General features: G+C 46.4%; 2 protein-coding genes across 5 annotated transcripts in view; one reads left to right on the top strand and one right to left on the bottom strand.

Moving 5' to 3' along the window:
* Nucleotides 1-5,607: 5,607 nt before the first annotated feature.
* DYNLT1 (dynein light chain Tctex-type 1) lies at nucleotides 5,608-14,149 on the top strand. Of its 2 annotated transcripts, XM_033098129.1 has the most exons (5): nucleotides 5,608-5,708; nucleotides 8,483-8,524; nucleotides 12,172-12,295; nucleotides 12,727-12,804; nucleotides 13,112-14,149. In XM_033098129.1, the coding sequence occupies exons 1-5, from the start codon at nucleotides 5,682-5,684 to the stop codon at nucleotides 13,180-13,182; spliced, it is 342 nt and encodes a 113-aa protein (XP_032954020.1). In that variant the 5' UTR covers nucleotides 5,608-5,681; the 3' UTR covers nucleotides 13,183-14,149. The 2 variants fall into 2 exon arrangements, with proteins under 2 accessions (XP_032954020.1, XP_032954028.1); XM_033098137.1 differs by lacking the exon at nucleotides 13,112-14,149 and having other exon boundaries at nucleotides 12,747-12,802.
* A 135-nt stretch (nucleotides 14,150-14,284) lies between these two features.
* Nucleotides 14,285-24,586, bottom strand: part of TMEM181 (transmembrane protein 181) — a 66,244-nt gene continuing 55,942 nt past the window's right edge. For all 3 annotated transcript variants that reach the window (XM_033098096.1, XM_033098106.1, XM_033098115.1), the window contains exons 11-17: nucleotides 24,044-24,101; nucleotides 22,690-22,792; nucleotides 22,057-22,108; nucleotides 20,031-20,113; nucleotides 18,898-18,987; nucleotides 18,016-18,082; nucleotides 14,285-17,609 (exon numbers count right to left, since the gene is read on the bottom strand). In XM_033098096.1, the coding sequence (XP_032953987.1) occupies nucleotides 17,531-17,609; nucleotides 18,016-18,082; nucleotides 18,898-18,987; nucleotides 20,031-20,113; nucleotides 22,057-22,108; nucleotides 22,690-22,792; nucleotides 24,044-24,101 (532 nt within the window). In that variant the 3' untranslated portion in view covers nucleotides 14,285-17,530. The remainder of the gene's footprint in view (nucleotides 17,610-18,015; nucleotides 18,083-18,897; nucleotides 18,988-20,030; nucleotides 20,114-22,056; nucleotides 22,109-22,689; nucleotides 22,793-24,043; nucleotides 24,102-24,586) is intronic.

Here is a 24,586-nt window from a genome sequence, read left to right as displayed (position 1 = left end):
GGCACTTGTATTTATAATTTTTGGTTACTATGGAGTTGCTACAAACATTCTTGTATCGTCTCTTGAGTGAATATCTGTCCGCGTTTCTGTTCGTTACGTGCCTAGGAGTGGAATTTCTGTATCAGAGGTGAGGTGTTTGCTCAACGTTAGGAGATGCTGCCAAGAGTTTTCCAAAGTGGTTGTATTATACTAACTTCCACTCCTACCAGCAACAAGTATACCTGCCTTTCTTTTTTATCCATTCCAGTGGACGTGTGGTGGTATCACATTACGGTTTTAATTTTCTTTTCCCTGATGTTTCGTGGAGCTGGGTAATTCGAGCACCATTTTATATGTTTAATGGTCATTTGGACATCTACTTTGATGTTGGGCTTGTTCAAGTCTTTTGCCTGTTTTTCTACTGGGTTATCTGCCTTTCTTTTTTCTTTTCTTTTCTTTTTTTTTTTAAGGAGGGCGCAGCTCACAGTGGTCCATGTGGGGATCGAATAGGCAACCTCGGTGCCACCAACACCACGCTCTAAACAACTGAGCTATCCAGCTGCCCCCTGCCTTTCTATTATTGATTTGTAGAATTTCTTTATGTAGTGTTTTGTCAGATATTTATAGAGCAGACATTTTTCTCCCACTCTGTGAACTTGTCTTTTCAGTCCCTTCAGGGGATCTTTTGAGGGTCTCAGCCTCACTCCTGAGGCTGAACTAGTGTGAACTCTAATTGAGAGAATATGGTTCGGACCAGTCAGCTGATGGCCGAGAATAAGGTTGGCTGTGTGGCCTTGAGAGTCATTAGGTCTCTCTGAACACTCGTGGACCTTGGCTTCCTCACCTGTAAATGACGTTCACCTTCATCATCCCACTGGTTCTTCAGTTATAAAATCTCACTCCTCTGTGGCCTGAGGTTGACAGCTTGGTGAATTGCTGCAGGTAGGAGCAGGAGTGGGAGGAGTTGATTATGGTCTGTGAAGGGTTAGAATAATAAAAGGGAAGAGGGAATTAAGAGGGCAAGCTCTGGGTGACCTTGAGCAAACCACTTGGTGTCTCTGAGCCTGTTTCCTGGTGAGGGTCATAAAGCTTCCCTCTCAGTGTACAGTTCATACAATTCCTCCACAAGTGTTTCTTGTGCACCTGCAATGTCAGGCACCGCCACAGTGATCATGGTTGAGAACACCTGGTCTAAGAAGATTCTTAAAAAATAGTAACTGCTATTCATTTAGTAGTAGTATGACTATTTTGTGGCATAAGATACTGAGTGAATCCATTTAGAAATATTCAGGGAAACAAATGTTTTAGAAATGAGGGTAACCTGGAATAATTACTTCCAAAGTAATTACTTTGCTAGGCCTGCTGTAACAAATACCATAGACTGGAGGGCTAAACAACAGAAGTTTATTTTCTCCCAATTCTGAGGTCCAGAAGTTCAAAGTCAAGGTGATGGCAGGATTGGTTTCTCCTTGGCTAGTGGATGGCTGTCTTATGTGTCTTCAAATGATCATCTTTCTATGAGTACCAGTGTCCTAATCTTTTCTTATAAAGTCATAATCATATTGGATCAGGATCCACCCCTAATGACCTCATTTAAACGTGACCCCTCCTTGAGGCCCTGTCTCCAAATACGAATGTCATATTCTGAAGTACTGGCGGTTTGCACTTCAACGTATGAATTTTGGGAGGCATATCGTTCAGCCCGTAACAGTAAGATATACTAAGAAAATTTAGAACTTCTATTTCTATTTATTTTCACTAAAAGGTGAAAACTTACATTTTATTAATGTTTAATAAGTGGATTCACAGTTTAATATAACATAATTGAAATAAACATGCCTTTGGGATACATGCTCAAAAACTGGTCCCTGCTAGAGGGGCATCATGAAAGAAGTTTGGAGACCACTGATCTAAGGCCTCGGCTACAGTGGGCAGCAGGGAAGAGCTGGCAATGACAGAGTGTACCTGGGTGTTGGAATTGAGCAGGTGGAAATTAGATCACATCTGAAAGTAAAGTGAGCTGTCACAGGGCTGGCCTGGAGATTCCACCAGAGCAGCCATGGAAGTGGGGGATGCATGGGCAAGAGTCGGGCAGAGAGAGTGCAAAGATGATACATCACCGACGGAAACCTTCAGAACGCTGTGTGTGGCAGGTTGTAGCTCTCTTCTCCCCTATGTGTCCTTGTCCTGTGACCTCAGGCGTGGACAAGAGACTTGCTCTGGACAACAATATGTATGCAGAGGTGACACCTGCCGCCTATGAGCAGCACCTTCCTGCCAGTCCTTGGGCTACCACTCCCTCTCCCTTGATGACTCTGCAATCACACTGCTCCATCAGCCTGGTCCCAGTGAGGAGAAGACATGGGGCAGCCTCTCCATGGTCATGTAGTGTGACAAATACGTCTTTGTTGTCGTCAACCACCAAGAGTCCAGGGTCGTTGGTTTCTGCAGCTAGCCAAGCCTGGGCTGGCTGACTGTGATGTGTACATTTGTTCAGACACACAGGACTGATAAACTATTTAATAACAATGACAGCATGAAAATGAACCAATCAGCAGAAATGCCAGCTGGAGGCTCCTGCGGTGCCACGAATTATCCTTTAGTTGTTGGCTCCGGGGGATGGGGCCGGGTAGCGAGGATTGGGAGGAAGAGGGAACCAAGGGCCTCCAAGCAACAGCCCTCCCCAGGTGGTACAGAGGTATTTCAGTCCCACTATGTTCTGCTTCCCAGCTGACAGCAGACCTAAGCAGAGGCATTTATCAGGTGCTCTTGCTAACGGGTAATTTCTCAGCCTACGAGGCTCACTTTGGGTATGAATCAGCTACAGGTTTATTTTCCTTTCTTTGCAACGTTAAATTCCTCAGACTAGAGTGTTTGGCATTGTCAGCTGCATCGTATTATTATTAATTATTATTGATGTAGCCTGACTCCATGGTACATCCCAGTAACACACTCCCAGGCACAGGAAAAGAAAGGCAAACTCAAACATCCACAGCGTGGGATTTGCATGGTGAAGGGCTGGCTGCACATCACAGACAGTGCTGAGAGACCCACGGGGCCGTTGATTTATTTGTTGAGGTGACATGGCTAGGATTATTAGGCCCACACTTGCTAAATAAAGGCATTGGCAATACCAATCCCTATTTCTAAAGGGTTTGTATTTAAGAGACTTGACTCGAAGGAAGAAAGCACACAATGTCTGCCAACCCAAAGCTAACCCCCAAATTGAAAAACAGACCAAAGATTCACTCCACTGGCTTATGGTGCAGCAATTCACATTATTCTAAAATATGGCTGAATACCAGAGATTTATGAGCAGCTATGAGTCAGGAGTTTCCACTCCAGTGCTTCTGATGGCGTTCTTTCTTGGCCGATACCGGGTGCTGGGAAGGGCAGCTAGTGAATGGCCACATGTCAGTGATTTGAAATTCCTCAGCCCTGTGAAGTGTATATCCATCGGGCAGAACACAATACATATCAGTGCTCTTTTCCAAGCGCTACGACATCACTGAGCCGAGAGAATTCACATCCTCCTCTTTCCAGAAAAGCACTTTTTAAAATTTTTCCATAGGAACCGTATCTTAGTCAACTTTGTGGTCTCAACTCCAGCTCAGAGGCTGACACAAAGTGAGTGCTCGGTGCATGTGTGCTGAGTAAGTGAGCAAATAGTTTTGAAGGTAAACAGACCAATTTATCTACTTCTGGGGCAGAAAAATATGTCATGTACCATGTCATTTAATGAATGTTCTTTGATAGTTAAAATTGGAGAGTGGGACCCAATGCTTACAAGCCAAAGTCATGTAAAAATTTTGAAATTCATATTCACGTGCTTTCTGTTGATTAATGCACACACAGGTGATTTTCAGTGACAGTATCACTAGGGTTGCGTTGACTAATACACTCCCCGCAGTCATTCAGGACATTCATTTGTATTAGGAAGTTCCTAAAAGGCTGTGAAGTCTTTGTAAAAGCCTTTTGAAAAGAGGTCCCAAACCTCTCAGTCTTCAATTGCAAATGTTCACTCAGAACCTGTTCTCTCTTGTTTTGCACATAATTCTAAGACAATAGCGGGCCTTCTGGGAATGTCAGGAAGACAAAACAAAGAAATGTCAGAATGAGAATCACATGTAGACTGAGGCGCAAGACTGAAACACTGGAACAGGTGAGTTGAAGCCAGATAACAGGAAGAGAACAAAACTCCAAATGTAAATAAAGTTCAGCATCTGAGAAGCAGAAACCAGGTGTGAGAGAACAGCCAATCCCCACCTGGCAGGCCTCCGTGATCAGCCAGGTGCCCCGAGCACAGCAGCCTTGTGTCTTTCACAGTTCTGCCCTCCTCTCACCAGCCCTGTTTCCCACAAGAGGGCAGGTGATTGTATCTTCTTCTACATCCCAGTTCTCTGCATTGGGCATGAGACAGAGCTAACACCTGTGCGGAAAGCATGCATTCATTCAATAAATTTTCACTGTGCCCCTACTATGTTCCAGGCACAACTGAAGAGGCAGAGACATGTCCGGAATACAACAGATTCCGCCTGCGTGGAACCTAGATTCCATAGTGTAGGAACAAGGGTTGCTGAGTGTGGGCTCTGCGCTTAATTTTACCCAGTCTCAGGGTCTTGTGGTCAGCTCTTCCTGGGGGGATGGGAAGTGGGTTTTAGCAACTGGGCTTTGGAGAGGTAGGAAGTGACAACTTGACTTCAAGGGCATACTAAAACCAGAAAGAGCAGTTCCCAGAGTCAAAGATCTTCCCCTCAGAGTACAGCAAGCAGGTGCCGAAGGCCTAGCTTTGCTTGGAAAACATTGCACCAGAGCCCAGTGCGATTACTAACTTTCATAAAGACCCCTGTATACAAGTCAGGTGTGTGTGCAGGTCATTCTGGTTAGGGTAACCAGGAAGTGTGCAGCGTTTTACAAATTTTTCCACGCGAAATGTTTTTTAAATGGTGTTTAAGATTAAGAAAAATAAAAATCTTATTTATATGTCTCACCAAAGGAAAGTTTCCATCAGAGCTCAAGTTGCCTAATCCTGGCTCTCCAGGGGGACTGTAACCAATATCTCACGCTGCCCATCACGTTTAGAAGTCACGTTTCAATCTGTTACTAGGTGTCCAAGCCTGTCTGAACGTTCACATTCATCCACACAGTACAGTACAGACTGGAGGAAGGGGGCGGGACGACTCTTCCTTCCCGGACTGGCTTTGTACATTTGTTTTGTTTTGTTTTCGTTGCTGCGGTCTAGTCAGCTGCCAGGCTACTCAGGCGGGTTCCCACGGAAACCACCACCTCGGGAAGGACGGAAGGAGGGGATAATCCCGAGTCTCCGAGGGGCGGGCCTGGGCAACCGAGGCACCAGGGGGAGGGCGGGACCCTAGAACAGGCGTGGGCGGAGCCCTAGGGGAGGGCGGGGCCGGGGCGGGGCGCGAGCGCGAGGGGCGGGGCGCGAGCGCGAGGGCGGGGCGCGAGCGCGAGGGGCGGGGCGCGAGCGCGAGGGGCGGGGCGCGAGCGCGAGGGGCGGGGCGCGAGCGCGAGGGGCGGGGCGCGAGCGCGAGGGGCGGGGCGCGAGCGCGAGGGGCGGGGCGCGAGCGCGAGGGGCGGGGCGCGAGCGCGAGGGGCGGGGCGCGAGCGCGAGGGGCGGGCCCTCGCAGCGCCGGCGCAGTGCGCTCTACTCAGGGAGGCGGAGGCGACGCGCGGGAGGAAAGATGGAAGACTATCAGTCTGTGGAAGAGGTAACTGCCGGGACGGCGACGGGAAGGGTGGCGGCCGGGAGCCCCGGGCTTGGGCGGGTGTCCGCAGCCGAGGGCGTGTGTGGGCACTCGGGTCGCGTCTGGACACGGGCGGCAGCCCTCTCCTGCGCAAGCTGACGGCGCCAGCGCACTGCCGAACGCTTCGCGGTGACCCCCGGCCAGGCCTGCTCCGGGCGTCGTCACCTTGCCCGAGGGGCGGGGCGAGAAAGAGGCTCCCGCGCGGCGGCGAGCGCCCCGGGGTTCCTGCGGCGGGGCCCGGAGCACCCCCGCGGCGCCCTGGACCCCGCTCCTCGCCGGCCTAGTTCCGGGTGCGCTCCAAACCCCCGGCGCCCCTGTGCCCCCAGCCAGCCCCACGCTTCCGGCCACCCACCCACCCCTGGCCACGCTGAGCCCCAGGTCCGCCGCGCGCCGACTTCATCCTCGGCCCACTCCACGCTGGCCCCACCGCACCCCCAGCTCCGCTCCACAGCCCCGTCCCTGGCCCACGTCGGCGGGGTGCCGAGAGTGATGTCACTGGCTCTGTTTATTCATGTATGCGGACCCCCACCCTGAAGAAGGTGTTCCACGTCCAGGGGTGGGGAAGACCGAAGACTGCTTGTGCGTCTGCTAGTATTTTAACGCAAGACTCCAGTGACATGCACGCGTGACACGGACGGACAGTCACATCTCTCAGGTCCCTTCAGACACAGATTTGATGCCCCGGCTGTCTGCAAAATGCAGACGTGCACAATAGGAGAACCTGCCTTTGTCTTCCGTTCCACAGCTTGTTGTTCAGTGTCATGCTCACTCCCACAGTGACAGCCATCACTCACGTGGCAGTTCAGTTTGAGACGTCAGGAAGATAGTTTCTGTTTGTGGGCGGGGGCGGGGGGAAATCATCTCTTTATTGCCTCAATGAAGAAGCAGGGTAAAGCATATAATTATTTGCCAAGCAGAAGACATGCATTGTAATGGTGTGTTGTTAAAATGACTTTCCTTCAAGCTAAGAAGCATTCAGGAAATATAGCTGATGGATACTTGCCCCTTTTCTTCTTGCTAAATAATTCTTGTTGGGATTCAAATAAATTGAGTCCTATGAAAATATAGATTATTAAGGTTTGATATTTCCATTTTTGAAATTTAGTTTAAGCAGTTATGTTTCAAGGGGGAGAAAAATCTAAGGCTTAAGAACTGACCCTAGAGTTTCAGTTTTAATTTCTTAACTGGTGCAGACTTTTCTATGGCAGTGTCAATCATCAGTGTTTGGATGCTGGTAGCAACGTAGTGAATAAGTATGAGAATAGCAAAGGAAAAACTTTCCCCCGTAAACTATTAACTGGTAATACTGAAAAATGGCTTGTATTACAGGAATATTGAGTAAAACTTTAAAAAGGCAAATGGCAGTGTAAGAGAAAGCCCTTAATACCAGCATTCTAATACTCTGCGTTCCAATTCTGGCTCTCACCAATGAGTTGGCCAAGTGACTTCATTATTCCAGATTTCGCTTGCATCTCTGTGAAATGAAGGGGCTGAACAGAGTGATCTGTGATTTACACAAGATAAAGCCCTGCAAGGATGAGACCGTGACTCTCTTCTTTCTAGTAGCCATGACTTAGTTATTTACTAATCCATGCCAGTCCTGACAACCTCTGAACGAAAGCCTTTTGTGCATATCGTCTAACTTCATGTAGATACTGGACCTCCCTAACTCTCAACCCATTGTTCATCTTTCCAGTAGAAGTTGAAACCGCCCAGTGGATTCTGTACACCTGCTCTACTTACCACTGAAAAAATCCATTGAAATGGCCCTCAAGCTTTTTCATATTTTCACCACAGAGAAAGTTATGCAGGGACTTCCCTGTATGGCTTAGGATCATTGAAGTCCCTTGGAAGGATGCTTAAAATTCAAGAAATAATTTAATCTCTAACATACTGCAAAATTTCATTAACTTGGTGTATTAGCTTTGTCTCCAAGTATGACTTCTGAGTACAGCAAGTGAGAGGGCTTCAGGCAGTGAGCTCTTGATGCTCCTGGAAAGAAAAGCACATTGCTAGAAGTGGGCCACAGTGGTCAGCAGCCTGGCAGGGAGGAAAACTCATTGCCAAGAGCGGGGCTTTTGGCCTTTATTCCCCCAGGATGCACTTATGCCTGAGGGCATGTCCAGAGCTAAGTACTGTTCCAGGACTCAGACTAAACCTTGTACCCATTCACATGTACCTCATGTAAAAAAAAAACCATTTATAAACTCCTGGCACTAGATTACCACTGGCAGCCTACGTTCCACCTCCTCCTGACACACTGGCTAGCAGCGGGTAGTGTAGTCCCGAAGGAGGACAGCAGTGAGAAAGAAAAAACCTCAAAACATCTTAAGTTTCAAGGCTCTTAATCAGCTTACATCAGGGAAAGTGTCAGTTAAGTTATACAAAAGTCAGGTAACTCATTAAACGTCAGTATTTGTTAACTATCCCAGTGGCCAGTTGAAATGGATGGAGAGATAAATTCTAGTTTAAAGTGAAGTTAGTCTTTCAGATCAAGGCAGGATTAAAAACAAAACAAAATGATAAGTACATATATTCTAGTCTCCTGATGGGGCCCCGCTCTCTGATCCTCAGCCACTTAACTGCTGCTGAGTCTCTCTAATGTTTTCCTCAGTGAAATGAACAGTCTGGTTAGATTATTTCTGAGAAAGTATGTTCATTACCTAAATTTGCATTAATCAAGGCTGCCGTGGATATGAATCTATTAAATCAAACTTAACTCATTTTCTTTCTTACAGACGGCTTTTGTTGTTGACGAAGTGAGCAACATTGTAAAAGAGGTAAGAGGAGAAATACCTACTTTTTAAATGTTTGATTAATGGCTTATATGAGTGAAAACAATGGCTTTAAATCCTGTCTTGGAATTGTCTCAACTAAGCCTGTGTGTGTTGGCATTTCAAATTAACAGTTGTTACTCTGTTTCCCCCAAAATAAGACCTAGCCGGACAATCAGCTCTAATGCGTCTTTTGGAGCAAAAATTAATATAAGACCCGGTATTATATTAATTTATTATATTATATTAATTATAAAGACCCGGTCTTATAGTGAAATAAGACCTGGTCTGATATTAATTTTTGCTCCAAAAGACGCATTAGAGCTGATGGTCCGGCTAGGTCTTATTTTCGGGGAAACATGGTACTTCAGTGAATATCTAGATAAGAATTACTTCCATATTATGTAAATTACATATTTTAAATCAGACAGGGAATTTTATATATTTGCATTATTAAATGTTACTAAGGCTTGATTTGATAACCTGTTAGCATAAAAGATTCATGGTTAGAAGTAAATGTTTCCAGTGTTTAATGAAGAAAGTGATTATTAAAAATTGAACATCTTACAAGACCTAGTGATCCAGTTGGGGCTTTTTCTTTCTAAAACTACCCACTTTATCATTATTGACCACAGTGTTTCCCTTAGATGATGAGAGTGGGAGACAAAAACGGTTCTTCTTCATTTATTTAAAAAATTCCGGTAGAGGGGGCATACAGGGGACTAACCCTCAAGGAATTTACAGTGTGGGGGCAGGGAAGGCATACAGTTATCAACTAATCACGCTGGAACGTAAGGTCGCATCCCTGTGTGGTCACTGCCACAGTAGGTGGTGCTTCCAGGGACGTGACCAGCCCAGTGAGTTCAGAGCTGGAATCTGGAGAGTAGGAGTAGCATTAACTCAGGGAGGAGGGGGCCAAATGGTCCAGGCTGGGGACATGGGAGGAGTGTGGCAGGGTGTGTGTGGGGGGCGTTTGAGGGCCTGAAAGGAAGGGGGTGGGTGGCTGGAGGAGTGCAGAGAGCTGGGCCGCCAGGGCAGGAAGGAGGCTGGAAAGGTTTTCCCAGCCAGCGGCCCTTCCTTGTATAAATTGAGCAGATAGTGAAGCCATTGGCTAAAAGAAAGTCATTAGTGATCTAAGTTTAACATTACCATGTGAGGTGACGTGTGATTTGGAATTTACTCCGATACAAGCATTATAAATTATTGAATTCTGCCGCAGTGATAAAGAACCACAACCTGTTCTTGTGGACATCATAAAAAGCAACATGTTTTCTAGCATATGCATTACTGAACATCAGGCTTGATTTTTTTTTTTTTTTAATTTATTGGAGTGACAATTGTTAGTGAAATTACATAGATTTCAGGTGAACAATTCTGGAATACATCATCTATAAATCCCATTGTGTGTTCACCACCCAGAGTCAGTTCTCCTTCCATCACCATATATTTGATCCCACTTACCCTCATCTCCCACCCCCCACCCCCCTTACTTTCTGGTAACCACTAAACTATTGTCTGTGTCGATGAGTTTTTGTTTCTCATTTGTTTGTCTTGTTCTTTCGTTGTTTTTGGTTTATACACCACATATCAGTGAAATCATATGGTTCTCTGCTTTTTCAGTCTGACTTATTTCGCTTAGCATTATACTCTCAAGATCCATCCATGTTTTCACAAATGTTTCTATATCATCTTTTCTTAGCGCCGAATAGTATTCCATTGTGTTTATATACCACAACTTCTTTATCCATTCATCTATCGAAGGACATTTTGGTTCTTTCCATGTCTTGGCCACCGTAAACAAAGCTGCAGTGAACATTGGAGCACACGTGTCTTTATGTATAAATGTTTTCAGATGTTTTGGGTAGATGCCCAGGAGAGGGATTGCTGGGTCATACGGTAATTCTATTTGTAATTTTTTCAGGAACCTCCACACTGCCTTCCATAACGGCTACACCAGTCTGCATTCCCAACAGTGTATGAAGGTTCCTATTTCTCCACAGCCTCTCCAACTCTTGTTACTATTTGTCTTGTTGATGATAGGCTTGATTTTCTAGTTGCTTTGCAGGATTTGTAGCAGTTTGCTTTTCATCTTTTTCTAAATACAATGTTTTTACAGAAGGGGTGGGGGGCAGCAGGAAGATGGGTGAATTATACTGGAACTGTGGGAGGTGGAGTTGGTTACAAATTATCCTTTGGCCTCACTTGTTTTCTGTATTAGCCTTGACTTGGTTACCAGGTGACAAGTACAGTTGAAGGTAGACTTGCCCAGTCTCCCTGGGAGCAGGAGGTAACATTGCAGTTACTTTCTCTTGATTACCCGCCGCCATAGACTTTTTGTCCCTGGTGACAGGTTAACTGTGTACTTGAGCTATTTTAAGTATTGGGTAGTAATACATTTGGGTGCATCCAAAATTGGAGATTTCCTCCCTCCCTGAAAAACAGTGAATCCTAAAGTGTGTATGGACAGTCCTCAGAGGAAGAGGTTTAGCCGGAGCGCAGATCTAGTAACAACCTCGTCCCGTTAAACCAGGGCCTCTATGCCCCCAACCTGTTTATGCTCCGAGCTGGGGAGGGAGGATATGGCAGAGAATGAGAAGGAGCTGTGACATTGGATGGGGGTTTAGACGGGAGGAGGAAGCCAGATGATCTGTGTCTAATGGAGGTTACTTAGAATTCTAGGATAAATAGGAGTTTCTCTAGGTAGAAATCAGGGTGTGGCTGTAGGTAGCTTTTTGTTCCTCAAAAGCAAGATCACAGTAGCCCTTAATCTGTCACCATGTGCACAACTCAGTTCCTGGGACCATTTTTTGTGACTGCATGCCTCCAGACAGAACTTGGTGTGCACTGAATGTTTTTATTTTAGGTCTTAAGTGTCATAAAAACTCAGTTTTCTGGTTTCTCGAACATGTTAGAAAAGGGGTAGAGAGGAAAGCTGGTTAGAAGCGGGCATGCTGGCTGACATCAGCCAACAAGGCCCAGAAAATCATGAAATGGGAACATTCTGACTATAAACTTAAGCAAGAGTGGGGCAGGGAACCGTGTGTTTTCCTGAATAAGGCTTGAAGCGTACAGTGAGCCCTCCCCAAGATACAGCACAAAAAAAGGAGACAAGGAATTTCACAATACAAAAATTCACCATAAACTTAAAACAAGTTGTGGGATACACAGGACTGCCCTTTAGTTACCTGGAAACTGCACTTACATGGTACCATTCCCAGAAAATGCTGGATAAAGGAAGCATTTATGAATACATGATTATTTGGGTAGGTTTGTACATGAATAAATTGATAAAGATTTCTGTGTCTACTATACTTTAAAGAAGGGAACAGGCAAAAAGAATATTTTCTAGCGTCATAGGAAAAATGTCGCTTATTTCCAGATACTAATAGCAACAGTGAACATTAAATTTAGTCAAAATGTTTAAAATTTTTGACAGACCCTGTATAATTATGGGTACTTAAAAACAAATATAAAACTTATTTAACTATGACACTGTCAAACAAAAGGTGTATTTGCAAAGGAGTCCTAGTGGATACAAGCTTACATTTTATGCAGGTTGTATTTCAGCAGTTCTTAGGGTGATGGACTTCAGCACCTAACTGGAAGGTGGTTGGTACATTCTGCTGATGGGGACCCTCTGCTTTGTCTTCTAGGCCATAGAAAGTGCAATTGGTGGCAACACCTACCAGCACAGCAAAGTGAATCAGTGGACCACAAACGTAGTAGAACAGACTTTAAGCCAACTCACCAAGCTGGGAAAACCATTTAAATACATCGGTAAGGGGGTCTTGCTTCTCGTGTACACTAGTGGTGGTTCTTTAAATACGGTCAGAGGCAGGTCTGGTGTCAGAAGACAGTGAGTGTTGCAGTGTGGTGCCCACCCCAAAGTTCCCTGTAGATGTGTGTCACTGTGTGTGCACATTATTTTATTTTAGGTCATAATGTCATAAACTGGCCTGTTTGGCTGCCGGGACAGTTATAGGGCATGCCATAGGATTTCACAGCTTTTCAGATCATATGCCTGTAGGACTAATGTATGGGGGAGGAAAGGACCTGTGAGATGTGTCCCTGTTGTAGGACCAGGCAGTCTACCCTGTAATTTTTATCATGAGCGTCAACCATGTGATCGACAAAACTGTGCTAAAAGTGGGCAAAAGGATTTGTGTTTCCAAGTAGATTTCTCTAATAAAAGTTTGTTTTAATTGAAGTGACCTGTGTAATTATGCAGAAGAATGGAGCAGGATTACACACGGCAAGTTCTTGCTTCTGGGACAGCTCTACTGACGGTATGGTTTTCATTCATTTGGTGAAAGTCTGTCACAGGCATTTTCCTGAAGGCTGTGTGCTGCCTTCTTGGATCCTGCTGAGGTCTCGCTGATCCAAAGCGCTATTTTATGAACTGTGTTCTTGGATGTTTGATGTCTTTGAATGCATGTTTATTAGAGTCACCTTTTAAAACATTTTATAGGGGCGATTTGCCAGCCTTCTTTATTTATTTACCGGAAGAGGTAAGTCCTTGAGTGTTTGGCCTTACTGTGAGAAATCAGTCTCTCGCCGTTTCCCTCACTTGCGCGCCCTCTCCCTCGCCCGCAGGGAGCTGCACCGTGCGATGGGAGAACAAGACCATGTACTGCATCGTCAGCGCCTTCGGACTGTCCATCTGAGCTCCGCAGCCGCCCGCCGTCTTTCTCCTTTGTCTCAACACCTCTCTTCCGTCTTCTAACCACCAGCCATGAATTCAGTGAACTCCTTTGTCATTCTCTTTAAGCGTCCTTTGCTGCACTCTCAAAATGTAGAGAATAACCCAGACGACTGCACTGTTCTGTGAGCTGCACCCCCTAAGTCAGAGGAATCGTTCATTGTAGGTGGTCAGTCAGAAGCCTGGACGCCACTTGTCTTCACTCTGAATATTTCTGTTCAAAGGTGCTAAAAACAGAAATCTGCTAGCGTGATACTTTCTTTACTGTCTGAAACGATTCAAGTACACTAATTTTCCATACTTTGTACTTTTGTTAGAATAAATTATTCCAATTTAAAGTTTGTGTTTTTCTTTATAGTCTAAATAGTATTACAGATGCATTCTTCCTTTTATTAGCACCTTCAGAACCTGTTGTACTGTAGAAATAAAGAGAAACTTGCAGTTGGGCTTAGGTCTTCTCCAGTATAGTGATCTGCTGACATCCCCCGAGGGACCAGGGGCCTGACAGCTTTGCTGTGTTCTGGTTAGAGTTCTGTTTGTCCCGGGCCTCACACCCTTCATTCTAAAGGTGCCCTTTTCTGGAGCCTATGGTGTGGGAAGTGACAAGCTGGTTTCTGTTCCTTTAGCCAGAGAGCTCAAACTCATACACTTGGCCCAAATCGGCAACACTACAACTTCTCCCTTCATGTTCTCTATTTTTCAGTAGCAATCAAACACAAAAAAAGTTTTAGTACTTCAGAGCTTGCAAGATGCTTTTACAATCTTTTGCTTTGTGTCTGTAACAATTACATCATTATTCATAAATCAGGAATTGTGTTTGGAGGTTATCTGATTGATTTAAAGTCACAGCAAAGTAAGTGGGGAGGTGGACCCCAAACCCTGGTCTTGTGACCTACCACGTCTTTACTTTCGTGCTCGTCCGGGGCCAGTTAACCTGATAATGAAGACACACTTCCATGTCCGCCTGCTGGACTGAAGAAAGCCCTGCTCTTGACCCTAATGTGCTCATGTCTAAATGGTCAAATTAACTCCACATGCAAAGAGCAAACAAATCAGTAACTCATAAATAAGGATCAAATATTAAAAATTTATTAACATTTACCAGAGAGGTGGGCTCAGAATGAAGCCACTCCCTAAATGTAAATTTTACCATAAACAAACATTCACTTTCGATTGATTACTGGGCTCACTCAGCAATGGGTGCTGTGCTTACTGGCACAGTTCCACCATCAATACACAGCTGCATATTTCCTTTGGAGCTTAAAGTGTAGTTTTTTTGTACAAATATTTACAGTCTTTCTGAAAAAGCAGTTTTCATTAGCAGAAAATCCTCTTTCATAATACGGTATTATAGTTATCAGTATATCTAAAATATGTGAACTCAAGATAAACAGGATAACAAGATGTTACAGACTAAAGTAACTTCCCTTTGGCCTGGGGAAAAGATTTTTTCTCAAAAGTCTAACCTCTAAGGCAATTGGTTTCTAAAACCCTCAAAGCACGTAAGTATACTTCAGTGTTTTAGGTCTGGTCCCTCACTTAATCATCCCTTCTATGCGATTCTGTGTTTTTCCCTATGAAAAGGATTCCAGGAAGTAAGTTACCACGTCATAATCTATTTAACATAACTACCTTCAGTAAATAGTTCAGGGCTGGTGACATTTGTCTTGTAATTGGCCAATTTAGTGGGTTGGGTTTACATAATGTATTTAAATTTATTGCAATCTAATTATGTACAGGAACAATCTTACAAACAAATATATTTTATATAATCCCTTCTCTAGCGTTTCAAATGGGGCTTCAGAGAGAGAAAACCGCACTTCACTGCTGTAATGATTTAATAATAAATCAAGCAGACCTATTATCCACATGGATAATGAAGCTCTCCCTGGAGAAACTTAAATGCCTATGGTCACCATCCAGGTTCCCCTAGACTGCACTGTATAAAAAATTATCCCAAAGATGGTGTTAGTCAAGCTGTTACCTTGGAAGAACTAAAGTCAGCCCTTTGAATTCATAATTTAAGTTTGCAAAACTTCGATGCTCTCCAAAAAAAAAAATTTTTCTTGCTACTGTTTGAAATTTCTGGTGGACTTTAGTGTTTTAACCTAATACCTAGAGCACATATAATACATGCAAAAATATACTTGAAGCAAAATTTTACATGGAGTATGTAATACGTCGATATGTATGATACACCAGGAAGAGAAACTGAAAATGCATGATTTAATAACCATTTCCCCTTAAGTACTTCTGTTAATTTTTTCTTGTTTCCAATTCAGTTACAAAAAGTAAATAAATACTCCTATAGTTTTCATTTCCTTGACTTGATGCCATGATGAATCAATAGATGAAGATACCAGTCATCAGTTTATAATTACACTATAGGACAAAGACAAGTTTTTAAAAAGTTCTAAGGTGTATGGCTAAATGCCTCAAATATTTTACATTTACTGATAAATAACAGCATTCCAAATTATGGACACGTACTTTATAATGATTAAAACGTAAACTATATCACATACTGTAATAGAATACATTAATCAGCACAAGTTTTTGTCAATTTACATAAAATTATTTATAGTTAGTCTTAACAGAATTTGTAAAATTTAGTAACAATTTTTTTCAATACCTCCTAAGTACACAGAATCAAAAAAAGTAATCACACCATTGCAAATGTAAAAACCATGTAAACTTGAATTACCCTTGCAATGATAGTTTTAATTCAAACATTCATATTTACAGGGTTCTAAAAGCAAATGGAATCCCCATTAAAGGTATGTTATTAAATTAAAAAGAAAGGTATGAAGTCATAATGGTTTCTCACGAACCTCTGTAAGGTCCTAGTACTAGGTAATTTTGAGTTGTGAATGGTAATTTGAGAGGTAATGCATAGATGAAGAAGTAGGTACTATTTGCAGAGCAGAACAATCCCAAGAGGGCAGCAATCAGGATGTCTGCAATGATTATACGGGAACAGTTCACGAGAGAGACAGCATGGCAAAGAAGAAGCAAAGGCGGGACCGTACCGGACTCCCCAGTGACAGGACTGCAAGTGTCCAGAGCCTTCTGTGAGGCCGCCATCCAGCAGCTCCAGACTTGACTTTTCCAAAGAGCCGCCTGCTCACCTGCTCACCTGCTCACCGGACCACCTTGTGAGACACTTCTACCCAAAGATGCTCTTCCATAAACCATCTAGAATGTTTTACTTTCTTTTACCTAGTTTCCAAATGAGAAACTGAAAAACTGTTTGGCAATAAAGAATCTATAGTATTATATCAATCACTTGTTTAGCTTTCATTTAAAAAAATAAAGCTCAACAGGGTGTCGTCTTGAGCAGGGCTGCAGAAATGACTGCTCACTGGAATTTAATGGATACCTTCTTCACCCCAACCACAGGGTCATCCATCCATAGTCGTGTACGTAATTGGAAAACTGGCAGCAAGACCCTTCCCACTGGAGCTGGCAACTTGTCAGTTATCTTACAAGGCCTTTCCTTGGGAGCCTATCATAACTCCACACGCTAGTTCTGCTTTGCGGGAAAGGGCTAGAACCTGTCACCCCCACTTTCCCTACTGAGCCATGACTGCCGCATTTCACACTGTCCTTCCTGTGGTCACCATTCCCTAGTGGTGCTCGGCAAAAAAGGATACCACTCAGTGGACGCCTCAATAATGAGGAAACAAGACCACGGAATCATGACACTCCCAGGGGGAAGCAATGCTGTAACCTGGTTAGCATGATTACCACCTGTTCAGTAAACACCCAAAACCAGTCACTTAAGGTGCTTGGTTATCCAGAGCGCAGGCCACTCGGGGAAGGACAAGCCCTGGTGACGCAACCACAGAAACAGGCTTCCCTCGGAGTTGAGAGTCGCAGTACCACGGCACAGGGGACACAGAGAGAGGAGAAATGCTGCCACGCTGTGGACCTGACTCAAAAGATTGCCATGAACGTGGAATCTGTACATTATTTTTGAAATAAGTACATAATTCTCTACTACAAACAGGAGTCATTTCCTCCTCACCACTGAAAACAAGCTCGCTCTCATCTGTAATCTTTGAAAAAGGATTTGGCTGTTTAATCTTTTTATCATCACCTTTCTTCCTAAATAAATATAACCACTCTAATAATAAATTGGGCCCAACATTTAAATTTGTCCTCAGTTTTGGTTTTCCTTAAAAAATATGTAAACAAATAAAGACCAGGAAATGTCTGCTTTTAAGACAAGTCTGCATCCAGGACGGTCGCTGCAGGAGAGCAGGCTCCTGGCCATGTCGTGACCCCCGACCCCGCCGGGCCGCCCCGCCAGCTCAGTCGCTCTCAGACCCCTCCTTGTACTGGGCCCGAATGGCTTGGCCGTTCTGCAGGGGCATTTCTTCATAGTCACTCCTGTTATAAAAGAGACGACGTTTGATACCAGTCTGCTTTGGACAGCTCTTGATTTTTCTCCTCCACACTAACACGCCCTTCTAACAAGAACTCATCTCACAGCTTTTGCTCTCTTAGTTTCTGTCACCAACCGACAGTGCCCACTCCTCATCGCCCACCCATCACCAGGGCCCGTCATCCAGGAAGAACTGTCCTCCCTGTGGTCACCATTCCCTCGCGGTGCTCAGCAAAAAAGAATACCACTCAGCGGAAGCCTGAATAATGAGGAGAGAAGACCACGGAATCATGACATTCCCAGGGGAAAGCAATGCTACAACACCTGGTTAGCATGATTACACCTGTTCAGTAAACACGCAAAACCAGGCTGATGCTCAGCAAGGGACAGCCTCCCAGAGACGGGACTCACCCGTAGATGACATCATCGTCGGAGTCATTTAGCATGGAGAACGCAGGGTTGTCTTTCAGCTGCGACTCTGAAAACCAGCCAAAACATGTTTTATGTTATTAGCCTGTCCTAGAATGAGGCTACAAGTCGCAAAGAGCGGATTCCAATCCCAGCTTCCACTAGTTAGTATCTGTGTGATCTCAACACATCATTCTGTCTCCTGAGCGTGTTTTTTCCTCTACCCACCAGGACAGCATCACTACTTGGCTGGCGGCTGTGAAGACGGTGTGGGAACAGCTGGAGGAGCCCAGGACGGAGCTGCCTCGTGGGTACGCTTCCTTGGTGCACTCAGGGAGCGGGAGGAAACCGGCCGGGGGGCTGATCTGCCCGCCCTGCATGCCGCCTGGTCTAAGTGTCTTCCCTTATAAATGGGAGTAGTTGTATCTTTGTCATAAAGCTGCTGTGAAGCTCAAGTGAGACACTTCATGAAGGTGCTCTGAGAACTCACGCGGCATAAACGTCGGGGTGGTGACATGCTACACCCCTGCCCAGGTCCCAGGATGTTGTCCTGTTCACGTCCTGTGTGACAGGGCTGTTTTGGGGGGAGGACTGTGCGTTCTGGCTTTCTTTTGAGTGGTCATGGTACCAGTACGCAACAGACTTTATTTCATATGGCTGATGGTTGTAACGCTTGTGCTAGGACCCACTTCCGAAACGTTTCCATCTTGCACGCTGTGTTCTAACTAAAACTCAGAGCTCGCCACTTAGAGGTCCCTGTGCCTCTCTGTAGAAAGAAGGCACTGTGAGCCATGGCGCCCAGCCCTAACAGGAAACCCGCGGAGGGGGGGCCCTGAACTTCTGCGGAAGCATCTGGCCAGCAACCCGGAGCCCAGGGCGGCTTACCATACAGGGCGTTCTTCGATGGAGAGTACACAAAGGCCAACGTGTAGAGGTAAAAGTTCAACAAGCCGTAGAAAGACAAGAATTCAGCTGGTGACACTGGTCAAGGGACGTAAGCAGGCCCAGAACGTCCACAGTCGGACATACAGTCGGCGCCTGTGCTTTCAGCCTGGCTGCTGCTAACCAGCAGCACTCACCCCTTTTACTGTCAATCGCAATGAGGACCTCGGGGCTCCCAACCCAGAGCTCAGGTCGCCACAGGCAGCCCACGGCCAGAGGTCACCACAGCCTGTCAGGTCACCTGCAAGTGACAGGCGAGCCATGCTCTCTCCTATCCAGGCAACGTCTCTAGGGGGCAGGACCAGACATGATCAAGCAAAGGGCAGGAAGACCACACGACATGGATGAACCAAGCATGGGATGAAGAATGGAAACAGACCCTCAGACCAGTTGCTCTTAACCCTGTCTGGATTACAGACCCCTGTGAGAGTCTGATAAAAGTTTAGCGTGAAATTCAGTCACGGAAATTTAAAAAATCATACATTAAATCACAGGCTGCAAGAGGCCCTGAGGAAAGAGCCAGCAATGGAAAGGACCGACCCCCACGGTGCCCTGATGGATGCCATCACTGGCAGGGCAGAGGAAAGCCCACAGTCTGTCATACATTTGAAAAAGGCGTTTACTAGGGAGGCACCCTGCCTGCCCCACGGGCCTCAGGCGCCCAGGCAGGAACTGAAGGAGGTCCCGCTGTTTTACAGACGCTTCCTGGAGACACAGGCTTCAGCTGCCCTGGCCACCACAGCCCTGTGGACACTGCAGCTGGATGCACCTGGGTGACGGTGAGAGGCCGACAGCAGCCGCAGGCACCGGGGTCCCTGGGCTCGAATCCACGTGGTTAGTGACCCGGGTTCACCCTGGGAGACTGAGCACTGCCCACGGAGGAACAACACTTCCCAGGGCCACGGTGGGGCCAGTGTGAGCACCCCTCTCCGCAGACAGGCCCGCGTGGGCCCCCGGGGCTCCGCAACCCCAGCCCTGAGGAGGGCCCTGCCTCTCCTTGCAGGTCCTAACCTAACATGCAAACACTCATCCAGCGTGCATTCCTGAAGCGCGGTGTCTCCCCATGGGAAGGATATAATTCTGGTAGTGAGTTGACAGTTCAGCTACAAAATTGTCTTGTAAAACTTGTGCTCCGAACCTTAAATAAAGGATGACGATGCTGGGGGAGAAAAACAGGAAAAGATGTAAAATACACGAAGAAATGGCACCAGCTTCATATAAGTTATTATATTCACCCTGTTAACAATTACAGCCGAGCATCTATCATTTCTGCACGAAACTTGTCCACACACAGCACGTGCACGTACAGCTTGCCGCTAGGCGTTTGGTCTCAGACCCAGGAGGGCCGACGGCCGGACACACTCAGCTAACGCTGACCGGGCCATGTCAGTGTCGCGTCGGGGCCCGGACGCTCCCCTGTGGCACGTTCCCTCCCCATCTCTCACTCCCTTCGTTTGTTTTCAAGACCATCTCCTATGACAGTTACCAGCTCCCTGAGGAAAGTCTGCTTTCCCCCTCGGCACAGATTCCCACGATGCAGTAGCAACAGGCCCTGTTAGACACCTGCCTCTGACGTGTGATCACTGAGGTTCTGATAATGTGGGGCTCCACAGCCAGGTTCTCCCAAACCACCCCCAGCACCCAGACTTTCATCTCCCCTCCCTGGGTCCGTTCTCCACACGCCGCCAGACAGCTCACACTACAGACGTGGATCAGATCCCTTCACTGCTGGCCCGAAGCCCCACAGCAGGTTCTCGTCCCTGAGAATAACACGGTGCCTGACAGTGGCTTCCAGGCCGACCTGAACTCTCCAGCGGCCACTCTCACTCATGTCCTCACCTCCTGTGACTGCTGTTCCTCCTACTTGCTGAACCACCTGCTGTCCCCGCTACCTGGGGAGCCAGCCCCAGGTATTTCCAGGGTTCCTCCTTTAGGCCCCAGGTAAATGTCACCTCAGAGAGATGGGCAGCTACTTCCCTGCTTAGTGACCTCTTCAAACCTGCCATCGTCACCTCTCTCTGTTGTATTTTCATTAGGGCACGTATGCTATTCATTTACTTGGTAGGGAGGAGCCTGTCTGCCTGTTCACCAGGGTAGGCACTCACTAAGTAACTGCTGCATAAATAAAGGAATCCCTTTGAACATGAAGAAAAATCACAAAGGTGTAACAACTTCCAAGACAGCCTATGGAGAGGTTACTACTGTGTGTGTGTGTGTGTGTGTGTGTGTAAGAGGACATGAAGTTTGTGAGGATGTGTGACAAGTTCAGAGACATCATTTGCGCCCAGCACTGAAAAGACTCACTGCGTACAATACGCACACCACTTCTTCTCAGGTGAATTTAGAGGCTGAATAAACTCAAGCTCATTTGGAAGTCCACCTGAGTTCCCACGCTGAGGTGAGCACGGCATCCGACCTATAGAGGGCTGTGAGCTCACGCACCGGAGGCCCACAGCAGCCGTCACACTCCACGCAGACTTAGGAGGCCAGCCTGAGTCCCCGTCCGCTCCCACCAAGGAAAACGGCTGACGGCCATTTATTTGCCATCCAAACAACCAAGAAAGAAATGCAGGTAACTAGATTTTATTCCCTCTGGATTTGGATTTTAGGAGAAAGAGGCCAACCATGAACAACCAAACAATTATCTGGACTCATTCAAAGAGACAACTTCCCGGGAGCGCTCAGCTCCTGGCTCGGGGCCCTGGCGACCGGCTCTCGCAGGCCCCTCCTTGGGGGCCAACAGCCTATTCAGGTGAATGACATCTGTCGTACTGAATGTAAACAAAACCAACTCCTGCTTACAGTCCTGTCCTCGAACATCCAAAGGACGCCAGGTGCCAGGACCCCACGCGGCATTCTAGTTCTCTGACAGGTGTTCCACTGTCTGCCTCACCTACACAGCAAGTGTGACACACGCCGGTGACCCATGCACCAGGTCGGCTCCCTGGGCACTTGCGACAAGCCACATGCCCTCTCTGACCTAGTGAACACATTTGGCCAGAAGTTCCCTACAATTAACTCCGTGAAAGGGGAGAAAAGATAGTCAAAAGCATAAAATAAAAACTCACGGTTTTGCTTCGTTAAGAAATAAAATCTTCTTACCTAATGACAAGCACTACAAAAGTCAATGCAGTCAAAAATTTTAACCTGAGATCTGAAAAAGAAAGAAATAGCCCCATGAAACCACCTTGGAAGTAAACCCCACTCTCATCTCAGACGAAAATAAAGCAAACCCCCTGAACAAAACGGCGCTTCCCTCTGGACTTCAAACCTGTGTTTACCTGAAGCCCAGGGGAAACGCTGTCCCACCTCCCCAGAGTCCAGGAGGGTCCCCACGAGGCCATGGCCGTTATGACTTGTGACAGACTGGGGAAAAGGATCCTACGAAATTAGGTGACTTGCTCTGACTCAAGGACTAGGAAAGCCGCCCGGCTGGCCCCTCCACAAGGCGCGATGCTGGAACCATCCGGGCAGCTCCCACAGCCACACTGGCACCAAGGACCCCAGCTGGCTGGCAGCCCACAGGCGTCCCGCCAGTGCTGGCCCGGGGCACTGTCCCAATGGCCCAGAGTTATCCACTCAGCCCTGCTGTGGCCCCAGCCTGTGGGAATGGGACAAGTCCCTGGGTTCCCCTCCAAGTTAGGCCACTTGTTTGGTGGCCTCCAGCCACCCCTCCCCCAGGTGAAGTTAACTGCTGACCCACCGTGCCCTGGGCTTTCGTGAAGTGGCTCTTACCTACATAAGGCATGTGACGCAGCTCAGAACAGGCCCGCACTATCAGGAACAGAAGATATAAAATATACACCACTGCCACCACCATGAAGAAAATCTTCATTCCCTAGAATGAAACAAGATGGATGCTGGGATAAGAACAGGTTCTCAGTGCGGCTTTGCCATCCAACACCACCATCCACAGGAAAGGCAAACACTAAGAGGGACCTAGAGCCCTGAAGGTCCCTCCTAAAACAGAGCAAGACTGCGCCCAGCCTCTCAGCCTCTTGAGTGTAGGCGGCTCCCCCAACAGGACCCCCAGCCCTTGCTAATCAGACGAGCAAGGACTCCTTCCTGGACACATTGAAAGCCTCTAGCTCACACACGGCCTGGCACATAGTAGGTGCTCAATAAATGGCAGAGGCTCCTCCTTGTCTCTCCCCAGGCTGAGGCCTGGCTCCCTGCCCTGCCTATGAAGATGGTGGCACATATCAGAGAAAGAACCTAGGACTAGATCCTGAGAATTCCTCGGGTAAGTCTCAACTTTCTGGACTTCGGTTTTCTTATCTGTGCGATGACAGTCTCAACGCAAGTTAAATATCTTCTCGACATATCATCATTCACTAACTGCGCTCTTTCTCAGCAGCCATTCCCACAAAAGACCACAGATTTTACCGTCCCCCTTACCCGCCTCCAAGAAGCTCTGCAAATGCTGGATGTCACCCTCGGTCAGGATTCAACTCTGTGCCTCTGGGAACACGACTCTGAGGCTCCTCGCGGGACTCCCTGTGCCCCTGGGTGCCAAGCACACCCACACCGGGCCCAGGGAGCTGTGTCCAGAGGGGCTGCCCTGAGAGGCGAGGAGGGATGCCCGCAACCTCGGGGTGGGGTCGGGGGGAAGCCACATTCAGGGCTGACTGCCATATGCAGGCCTCTGTGTCATACAGACACGGTAGATCTCTTGTTCAAAAGGGACAAAGAGTTTCAAGCTGGGGACAGCAGAACACCACCGGACCCACTGTGGCTACAAGCCCCGGCCACACCATTCGCTCGTGGGAAACCTCCTGCTACTTTAGAGAATTAAATGAACAAAATGTTCTCTTAGTTGTTCCGTAACGTTCCTAAACTCTGACACACCTTCTGGTCCTGGCACTTCAACCACAAACCATGGCCTGGGAGTGACAACACAGTTTTTCAAAGTTTACTTTTCATACTACGCAAACACGTTTTTCTAAATTTTCCACCCATGAACTTTCTGTAGTTTCTCCCAAATGGCCGGTTAGCAAGCTCGTGTTGACAGCATGATTTCAGTTACAAAATTCAATATTTTTTTAAATACCATTAAAAAAACTCCTTAGGGTTCATTAACAACCCTTACCTGAAAATTTCCTGTATCAACTCGATACTGGTACATTGGATCGTGTAATTCATTAACTCTAAAAATATGTTATAAAAAAATCATAGATTAATAACAAGCTTACTTTTTATTTTATACTTTCACTTAGATTTTTTAACTTATTGATATAAACTACTTGTTAACCAACAGTAAAGGATTTTTAAAAAGTAATCCTAAATTTATGAGAAATCCTAAATTTCACACTGAAAACACATATGATGCCACTAACGTCACTGTCCAGCCACCAGCATTGTGAAGTAGCAGAATTTTTCATTATGAAAATCTCTAAGATCTGTTTCCCTGGCACCTTTCAATGATATACATGGGCACTACGAAAAAGATGGGTACACAAAGAAAGCAATGACAGTAAATACAAACTTCCATGAAACTCATTTTGAAGTGAAACTGGATCGCTGAGATGACAGGCAGGGAGAGGGAAGTGGAGAAGATGTGACTCGGTCCTGTCATCATTATGTCATGAAGTTCGATGCCCCCAAAATGGAACTAGTGTCTCCAGTAAATCCA

The sequence above is a fragment of the Rhinolophus ferrumequinum genome, chromosome 3 (assembly GCF_004115265.2).
Source record: "Rhinolophus ferrumequinum isolate MPI-CBG mRhiFer1 chromosome 3, mRhiFer1_v1.p, whole genome shotgun sequence".
NCBI classification, from domain to species: Eukaryota; Metazoa; Chordata; class Mammalia; order Chiroptera; family Rhinolophidae; genus Rhinolophus; species Rhinolophus ferrumequinum.
This window is presented reverse-complemented; position numbering and strand designations above follow the sequence as displayed.